The following is a 10,063-nucleotide window of genomic DNA, read 5'->3' as shown; positions in this document are numbered from 1 at the left end:
GGGTCTGAGATAGATTGAAGTTGGGGTAAGTCCAGGGTTGCAGAGAGGGCACCAGTGGAGTCAGGGAGGGACAAATGGGGATGGGCTGAATCAGAGCTGGGTTAGGTTAGGGCCACTGTCAGTTGTCATGGGGCTGGAGCTGGAGATGGGCCCACATAGAATGGCTCAGGACAGAGTTGGAATGGGGATACAGTCAGGGCTAGACAGGGGGTGGAACCCTCTCCAAGGATGGGTCAAGACTATATGGAGTAGCTGAGCAGCAGGTGTGGGGACCCATCGTGTGTGTATCAGGATGATGGGGCAGTACCTGGACTGGGCAGGTAGGGATTAAATCCAAGAGAGGGTGTAAGTTAGGGTCCGCAAACTGCTGAGAATGGGTTTGGGTGCCAAGGGCTAGGCTGAGGTGTGTAAGGGGTTAAGGCTGGGATCCAGTTGAGATACTGTAAGAACCATTTGGGGTTTAAACCAGAGTAGAGCCTCACTCTGGTTGAGAGTGAGGACAGGACTCCAGGGAAGGCTCAAGACTCGGAGAGTGAGGCCCTGAGGTAGGTGAGATTTGAGAAGGCAGGGTGTGGACCTGTAGGAGTCTCCAGGGGCTTTTGATGACCTCCTTGGCTGTCACCCACATCGGACCTTTACGGACTAAATGAAACAGCACATGCTTGGTAACCTGAGCATAGTCTGCCTAAGACTGTAAATGGTCTCCCTTAAACCTTCCCGTCTTCACTAGCCAACTCCTACTCAGTTCTCAAGGCCCTGCTCAAACATTCTCTCTTTGTAAGCCTTCCCCAAGTTCCACTGCCCCCACCCCAAAAGAGGAAAAAAATAGCATTAGAGCTGCATTTCCCCTGATGTTCTCTGTTAATAACTATGATGTTTTAAAAAGTGTGCCAGATTATCTATATTTGGGAAATATAGTATATTCTCTATATACCCCTTAGAGGAGTCTCGGTGTACATTTGCATATTAAAGGATTGGGCAATAGCAAAGAAACTCATTTTACTGTATTTAATAAAAAGGTTCCAAGCGTATTGAAGCCTGGAATCTCTTTCTCAAGCTAAACCATTTAAATCCAGCAGCCTCACACCTCTGGCCTTGGCATACCATCAGCACACAGTTCCCCAAGGGCAGGGACAGTCTCTTATTCATCATATCTGTGGCCCCAAAGCCTGGCACAGAGCCTGGCCGACAGTACATATCAGTAAAGGTTGAATGAATGAATGACCAACCTTGACCAGAACTGGCCCAGACTCTGGAGCCTTTGGAAGCAGAAGAGTTTCAACTCAAACATTTTATGAAAATGCAGTGGGCCAACTTGGGGGAGTGAGCTCTCTGGCCTTCAAGAGGCTTATGCAGGAGATAAAGAACGACTTTGTCCCATATTTTAGGGGGTTCCTCCAATCCGTGTACATGAGTCCCTACAAGTCAGCCTGTACTTGCAGATGCTCATGGAGATGTGCGTTGGTCCCAGAAGAAATGGCCTATGTTCCCCATTTTCCATTCCTTTCATCCCCAAACCATGCCTGACTTCCTCCCAGTCTGGCTCTTTGAGGATGGAGAGGAAGGGCCGGGGGCTCTGGGAGCTTGCACAGGCTAGTATTGGCCCTTGACCTCCAGAGTTCCTTGTCCCAAGCACTGGTGGCCCCATCTCATCTGGGAAGAGGAAAGAATCTTTGACAGGACTAGGTGCAGGTTGTAGGAGTTTGAAGGGATTTTGTCTGAAACCATCTGTCCAACCTCTTTATTACATAAGTGTGGAGACTGAGGTCCAGACAGGGGATGTGACTTACCCAAAAGCACACTGCCAGACAAGGAGAGATCGATCCTGGCTAGAAAGCACAGTCTGACCCGGGCCAGATCCCTCCGCTGCCCCTCCTCCCTCCTCTTCCTGTCTGACTTTCTAGCCGGAGAGGCCTCTGCCCACTGAACCCTGGTTCCTTTTTCAGTAAACCAGAAAAATCAGAATTGCTGTGTTTGGGTTTTTTGTGGTCCATTCTGTGTCCTGGGGAATATAGGAGAAATTGAATATATATTTTCTCCAAATGTTATTGAAACACTTTTCATTCTTGGGTAACAAGACAAACAGGACTGCCACTCACTTACCTTCTAGTCGCAGGGGTCCTCAAACTTTTTAAACAGGGGGCCAGTTCACTGTCCCTCAGACCGTTGGAGGGCCGGACTATAGTTTAAAAAAAAAACTATGAACAAATTCCTGTGCACACTGCACATATCTTATTTTGAAGTAAAAAAACAAAACGGGAACAAATACAATATTTGTATTTGCCTGTGGCCCGAGGGCCATAGTTTGAGGACCCCTGTTACCGCCCTGCGGCAGCACTTGCATCCCAAACCTTCCTTCAGCGCTATCTGTGTAACTCAGCCAAGTCGCTGCATGTAAGCCTTGCTGCTCCCATCTGTTAACTGGGGTCAGGATGATTCTTTCCTACTAGGATTTGAATGAGGCTGACCTGTGATGAACCTGCTAGAGACGCCTGGCACGTGGTGGGGCTTGGTCAGCACGCACTCCCATTCCGTCTCCTTCTACCTGTGAGAACTCGTATGTCCAGCTGGGGAAATGCCCAGCCCTGCCTCTCTTGCCCCAGGAGGCCTGGCTTTGGTGCCTAGTTGGGCTTGGCAAGAAGGTGGCAGAGAAACATGCCTCCCCATTAGAGAGGCAAGCTCCTGGGTAAGGTTCAAGCCACTCCAACCCCTACCTGCATCTGTCTCCTTATGAGCTCTTTCTGCCCTGGGTCTGAGGCTGAGCTGTCCCCCACACCCCTCCTTTCCCGGCTGCAGGCTTCCGGAGCCTGGGATTGGGCCCCTCTCCTAAAGATAACAGACTTAGCGCTGGCAGGGCCTTGGAGATTGGCTGGTGCAACCTTCACTTGACAGATGGGGAATGGCAGGAGGGGAGGCGCCTTGCCCAAGGCCTCAAGGCCAGAGGAGGCTGGGCGCAGGCTCAGCTGGAGACCCCCACACCCCGCCTAGCAGTTGGTCTGAAGCTTTTACATTTATTATACACCCTGGAGGCAGCAGAGCAGAAAGGTTAAGAGGTCTGGCTTTGTATTCAGGCAGCTCCAACCCAGCGCTTACCATTTTCGGGTTGTGTGACCTTAAGAAAGTTACGTATCATCTCTGCGCCTCACATTCCTCATTGACAGCGTGGAGTAATGGGGTTGGATAAAATTTGATGACATTTGCAAGAACTTAATACTGCACTTGGCACATTGTAAGCACTTAATAAATAATAGCAGCGCCAGGATATTACATCATACTCTGCACTATTGATATTTAGGGCCAGGTAAGTCTTTGTTGTACAAGGCAATCCTGTGCATTATATGTGTCGAAGCATCCCCGGGGGCCAGGTAAGTCTTTGTTGTACAAGGCAATCCTGTGTCGCAGCATCCCCGGCCTCTCTCTAGATCAGTGGTTCTCAACCTTCCTAATGCCGCGACCCTTTAATACAGTTCCTCATGTTGTGGTGACCCCCAATTTCATTGTTACAAATTGAACATAATTAAAGCATAGTGATTAATCACAAAAACAATATGTAATTATATATGTGTTTTCTGATGGTCTTAGGCGACCCCTGTGAAAGGGTCGTTTGACCCCCAAAAGGGTTGCGACCCACAGGTTGAGAACCGCTGCTCTAGATGCTAGTAGTGCCCTTCCCCCAAAGTTGTGACAACCAAAAATGTCTCCATACTTTATCCCATGTCCCCTGGGGTCAAAATCATCCCTGGTTGAGAACCCAGGCCTGAAGAAGTCCTACTCAGCTCTCCAGGCTCAGCTCAAATATCACCTGCCCCGCGAAGCTTTCCCTGACCTGCCGAGCGGAATTGCTTTGACTCTCCAGGTTCCACTGCTGGGCTCAGATCCTGGCATCGTCATTGAGAAGCTGTGTGTCCTTGGTCAGGTCACTTGGCTCACTCATCTATGACATGGGTGAAAGGTGCTGTGTCAAAAGTGCCTGATACTGTGCCTGGCACAGAGTAGCACACAACAGTTTTGAAATACCTTTTGATTCTTTTTCTGATTATAGAATTAGCATAATAAACAGAGCTATATAATGTAAAAGTTAAAGTCTCCCAGTAGTCCCACCCCACAGAGTTGCCTGTTAAGCACGTGAGTGTGTGTGTGTGTGTGTACATCTCTCCCCCCGCCCCCCGCTTTTTTTTTCACAGCTGAGCACTAGATCACAGCGCAAAGGGGAGGGAGGAGCCCATCTCAGCAGGGTTTGGGACTTCTCCGCTAGTATTTCCTGAGCTCTAGCCTAACGCCTGGGGCTGAACTAAGCGCTTTTCTGGTATTACCTCATTTAATCTTCATAACACCCTGTCCAGTGGGTTCTGTAATTTGTTCCTTCTACAGATAAGGAAACAGAGACTCAGGAATGCAGTGACTTGTTCAGTCAGCCAGCAAGTAAACAGCAAGGGCAGGATTTGAAGCCAGTCTGACGGGGCCGCTCACAGCCTCCGAGCTGCTTCTGAGAGCCGGGTAGTTGTCTTTCCACCTCCCCACCCCGGTCCTGCCTATCTTTGTATTACAAGTACTCAGCCCAGGGTCAGGCTAAGGACACAGGCCACCTGTACCAGCTGATGCACCAAGGGCAGGTGGCTGGATGGCATCTGGGTCAGGCATGGTATGCGGCCCTCTGGCCATCTCAGCTTCCTAACCTAAGAAGGGATCTGATTCAGTCTCAAACACCCCCTCCAGGCCTCATGTGACCATTGGAGCCTTTCCCAAGGCCTCCTTCATACCAAGGGAGACAGCGGTGGATCAGCCTTGGATGGGAGCCTTGAAAAGCTGTGGTGATCCAGAGATGCCCAGGCAGCTGCACAGGGAAAGAGCAGGGTTGGGGGGCTGGGTTCCAATCCTGCTTCCTCCACCTGAATTGGAGGTACTGCTTCTCTGCACCCTTCCCAATCTGGGAAATGGAAGTAGGAACGAGACTGTCCATTTCATGTGTAAAGAGGGAGAGAGAGTTGCTTCCTATCCAAAAAAAATGACAGATACGAAGGACAGGGAGGCAGCCAGGTTGTCTGTGTCCCAGGAGAGGGCAGGATTGATGTGCAAACAGCAGCCTCCGTGGGGGCAAGGCTGGCAGTGAGTCAAACCCGGGGCTAGCTGTTGGCCTCTCCACTTCCCTCCTCATGGGTGTCTTTGGGCAGCCAGGAATGCCCTGCTCATCCAGGGCACCTTAGCTAAGCACAGGCTACAGTATAGAAACTTGGAGTTGACGTTTATTTTACATAGAGAAAAGGGTCTGGTGGAGAGTGACAACCGAAATAATAACAACTCTAAAAACACAACCACCACCCCTGGCTGAAGAAGTTTCTTAGGCACTTGCTGTGTGCCAGGTGCTGTTACGGGCATTGAATCCTCCCAACGGCCCTTTATTCTTTCCCTGCTCCCCCAGTGGGACTCCGCACCACTGCACCGATGGAGACCCTGAGGCTGAGAGGCCCCGTAACTTGCCCAAGATCACACTGCAAGTGGGAGGCAGAGAGGGATTCAGACTGGGGTCTGTCCAGCTCAGAACTCAGCCTCCCCACCAAGATTCTAACTGCCTTGGGGAGCACCTGAATGGGGAGGGAGCTCAGAGGCCATCCAGTTCGACGCTCTCCCCGCTTTCCAGATGGAGAAATGGACTTGCCCAAGGTTAGACCAGAACTCAGCTCTGTGGACTCTCATCCAGGGGAGTTTTTACAGCGTCCTTCACCTCCGGGACCTTGAGATCTGCTTGGACACTGGAGGTGGGGGCGGGGGACTTAGAGGTGGGTTCCCATTGGGTTCAGAGATTCATTAAGTCATTTCCTCAGTTGACACTCCAGCCCAAGGCCTGTGTGGGGCCCAGGAGAGAATGCATGAGCCCTGGCCCTGCCGTGGTTCTCTGCCCCTCTCTCTCAGTCTTCACAGCAACCCTGTGAATTGAGCCCCATCACTCCCTTTTTCAAATGAGGAAACTGAGGCTCAGAAACCGTGCTTTAGTACAACCACTAAGTGTCACTGAAGCTGGAACTCAGGTAACCTGAGTCCGACCAGGGACAGGCATGGGAGTGAGCACATGTCCAGGTGGTTTGCTGTGGCTGGAAGGGAAGGTATATTGGGGGAAAGTGAGAAAGGGAAGCTTGACCAGGTCAAAAGGACCGTGAATACACCATCCCCCAGCCCAAGGGGCTTGGACTTGATCCTGGAGATGCTGGGGAGCCAGGAATGGGTTTGGGCAGGTGAGTGTGGCCTGGTCTGATCTTCTCAGGGCGGACTGAGGGGAGAGCCTCGAGGCTGGGGGAGCAGACGGGAGGTGTAGCCAGAGACAGCAAAGCTCAGAATGGACAGGGAGGGATGGGGCTCAAAGACAGAGAAGAAATGCAAGAGTTCAGTTCTGTCGGGAGGAGCAGGAGCATCAGGAGTTCTGGGCATCAGAAGGGTTGGGAGGAAAGGGAAAAGGAGAAGCAAGTTCAGTTTGCCTTATTAAGATTTCCGACATCCTTGGGGCAGAGAAGGGGAGAGAGGGCCGTACCAGGGCACAGAGAAGGGAAGAGGCCTTGAGCAGCCACAATGTGCCAGCCCCACACTGGGCCCTGTCATAGGAGCCACTCGTTTAACCCTCATCACAGCCCTGTGAGTGGCTCTTGTCCCCATTTGACAGATACGGCCCTGAGAGGTGGGCCCTGAGAAAGCAAAATGCAGGCGGGATTGGAACCCGGGCTTTTCGGGAGCCAGAGCCCACGTTGTCTCCACTGGGCTGCACTGATCAGTGAGGGGGCTGAGAGGGTCCCTGAAGTCAAGGAGAGATGGTTTCCTGAGGCAGCTTTGTCCCCTGAGTGGGGTGGCCACTCAGGAGGGGGGTCTGGCTTCGAGGACAGGTGAACCCTGACTCTCGGTCCCCAGCTGCTGTCCCATCCTAGTCTCTCCAAACCTACGGAAGCCCCAGAGCCTCTCGCCTGACATATTTGCATAGTTGTGCACGCCATGTACCAGCCCTGACTAACCCCTCACCACTGCAGGAGGAAGGGGTGCCGAGCTGTGGCTCTGCCCGCTGCGGGTGCATCCTCCAGTCCCCTCCTCTTGCCCTGCCCCAGCTCCCACAGACCCCTGCAGAGTCCAGCTCCCCCTTCAAGCCTTCTCCACCGGCACCCTCACTGAGCTAGCCCCATGGCCTTTCCAGCGTGTGACTCCACCCCCTGCCACATACTTGGCTCCAGCCATCCCCTGCTGCCCCCCACTTCCTGCACAGCCAGGTGTGCCCCTGCCTGACTAGTTCTCTCCGTGGGAATGTTTGAAGGAACCCTGCCCGTCTGTCCATCAGAAATAAACTCTCCTGGAAGCTCCCCAGGTCTGAGTCCCTATTGCACCTGTGATTGTGATTATTATGACGATAATGACAACAGCGAAGAGTGACAGCACATCCTAGGCATCGTGGCAGGTCGTGAATGAGGTCATCTAATCCTGAACACCACGGAGCCTGTGCTGTTTGCTGCACTTTACAGATTGGGAAACTGAGGTAGAGGGACGGTGTCACAAACACAGTCGGTGGCAGCCAGCTGCATTGGCTCCTAGGTGGTCCCTCCATGTTTATTCTGTTCTCCCTTGTTAGTTTCTGCCTCTCCAACTAACTGCAGGCTCCTCAAGAGCAAGGACTGTGTCTATACCCCGAGTGGCTGGCCCAAAGCCTGACCACGGGCGACCAGACATGATGGCTACGTTGAACTGAGTGGGAGACAGCAGCCGAGGGTGTCCAGCATGGACTTGGAGTTACTCAGAGCCCCTCCTGAGCTGTGTGACTTTAGGCCAGCTGCCTGACCTCTCTGAGCCTCCATTTCCCCCTCTAAGAGATGGAGGTGACAAGGCACTAACCTCGTGAGCTTGTGAGAATCAGGTGACATGACGCCTATGAAATTCAAACCCAAATCACGCCACCTCCAGCTCCTCTGGTCCTGAGCCCTGGCATTGCCACTGTCCTTCCTCCCAGTGAGCCCTATCACTTAGCTTATCAGTAGCTTCATGTTTCCTGTCTGACCTCTGCTGGGGATCCGGTTGGTTCTCCTATGTCAATCGTGTGGCTGTGGGCCACTCAGTCCCTTTTCTTGGACCTTAAAGTCCAGGGGGTTGGACCAAATGGTCCCTGGGATCTCTTCCCGCTCTGGCTTCCTGAGGAGGCAGGGAGGGACCTGGACACAGCAGGGGGTGAGGACATGGAGAAGTGGCCCAGAAGCCTCACATGGGACATGGTGACCACTCCGTCCCCTGAGCACTCTGTATGCCAAGCTTTGCCCTAGGTCTGTGTCCTCACAGCAGTACAAATTCTGTACATTTCCCTTATTTTCCCTCTATAATATTTTAACTAGAAATTGAATTAATGAAACACAGTTGGATAAACATATTGCTTCATATTTTAAAGAAACAACAAAAACACAGGCCTGCCTTGTGATTTCCTATGAGGCTAAACACTTCTTGCTATTATCTCATTTTACCCAACCCTAGAAGGTATTATTCTCCCCATTTCATAGATGAGGGACTGGGGGACACAGTTAGTGTGTGGCAGAGCCAGCATCCTAACCAGGCCTGGAAGGAGGCAGGTGGAAAACAGCGGGGGAGGAAGGGGGCGGTCACCAGAGCTCTCCCCTCCCACCCTTTCAGAGGTCTGACCTGCCCAGTCTCTTCCCAGGGCAGATTCATACCCGGCACTCTTTGCCTGGCCCTGTCCTCGGTACTGAGAATGTGAACAGCTATCAGACACAGTCGCTCCCTTGAGAGCCCACAATCTTGTAGGGGAGATTGACAGGTAACTTTTTTTTTAAATCCTTCCCCTCCCACCCTTTCAGAGGTCTGACCTGCCCAGCCTCTTCCCAGGGCAGATTCATACCTGTCACTCTGCCTGGCCCTGTCCTAGGTACTGAGAATGTGAACATCTGTCAGACACAGTCCCTCCCTTGAGAGCCCACAATCTTGTAGGGGAGATTGACAGGTAACTTTTTTTAAAAAATCCTCACCTGAGCTATTTTTCCATTTATTTTTAGAGAGAGTGGAAGGGAGGAAGGAAGGGAAGGAGAGAGAGAGAGAAACATCCATGTCTGTGTTCCTACCTTCCTCCCAACTCATCCGCACCCCTCCTGAGGCATCATGGATTGAAACTGGCCCCTGGTCGCACTCCCTGTGGGGCCCAAGAAGGCCTCAGCACGTGTTCGTGGAGGGGAGGAATGAGTGTTCCATTGCTCCCGGGGTCCAAGAGGAAGGGGCAGGCCGGCTGTCCCTGTTCCAGCCCCGAAAGCAGGAAGGAAGTTGTCCGAGTCCCTCGGGTGCCCTGAGCAATGTGCAGAACATACCTCCAGGGCAGTTTTCTCAGAAACTCTAAAGAGCTGCCTGGGTGGCTGGGACATTGGTGGGCCCACGAGGACCACCAAGGGGGAGGCTTATAGCTCTTGGCCCACCTCCTCAGACATCTGTGTGTCTGCCAGACCCTGTCCCGAGTTGGACAGACCCAAGGCGGTTAGGGAGAGCCTGAAGAGCCGATGGGCAGGGTTCCTTCAAGTCTCCAGGGTGGGGCCCAAGCATCTCCACGGAGAGAACTAGTCCATCTGCTCCAACGATTCTCACACAGGAATCCTTTAGGAATGACTTTCAGCTGTTAGCAATACAGACCCAACTAAAGGAGCTGAAATTAGATGAGGGTGTATTTCTCCTCCACGGACGAAGCACGTCTATGGGAAAGGACCCCAGGCAGTGGTGTGCTGGAGTCAGCTTGCACCGGCTCCTGAGAGCTGACTGTGCAAACCTTCGCAGCCCTGTGTCCTGTGACCTCACATTGATAGCTTGAAACCGGCTTTGGTGGGAGTGTTCACATCACAGAAGCTGGCAAGCACTGTACATTGGGGCGTTTTATTTCCAGAGGGAACTGAAGGAGCAGCTTCAGGCCCTTCAGGACAGCGAGCGGGAGCACACGGAGGCGCTGCAGCTGCTCAAGCGACAGCTGGCGGAGACCAAGGTGAGCCGGGCCTGGCCCAGGAGGTGACTGGCCGGGCGGGGCGGGGCCAGCGGGGAAGGGAGGGGCGGAGACTCG

At 52.7% G+C, this 10,063-nt stretch overlaps 1 protein-coding gene across 1 annotated transcript in view; it reads left to right on the top strand.

Annotated features, from left to right (window-relative positions):
- Positions 1-10,063, top strand: part of TRIM62 (tripartite motif containing 62) — a 27,339-nt gene that overhangs the window by 1,203 nt on the left and 16,073 nt on the right. The window contains exons 3-5 of the mRNA XM_014549493.1: positions 3,756-3,900; positions 5,420-5,495; positions 9,839-9,988. Coding sequence (XP_014404979.1) covers positions 3,756-3,900; positions 5,420-5,495; positions 9,839-9,988 — 371 coding nt within the window. The remainder of the gene's footprint in view (positions 1-3,755; positions 3,901-5,419; positions 5,496-9,838; positions 9,989-10,063) is intronic.

This window comes from Myotis brandtii, unplaced genomic scaffold (assembly GCF_000412655.1).
Source record: "Myotis brandtii unplaced genomic scaffold, ASM41265v1 scaffold555, whole genome shotgun sequence".
NCBI lineage: Eukaryota > Metazoa > Chordata > Mammalia > Chiroptera > Vespertilionidae > Myotis > Myotis brandtii.
Note: the sequence above shows the minus strand (reverse complement) of the source record. Positions and strands in the feature narration are given on the sequence as shown.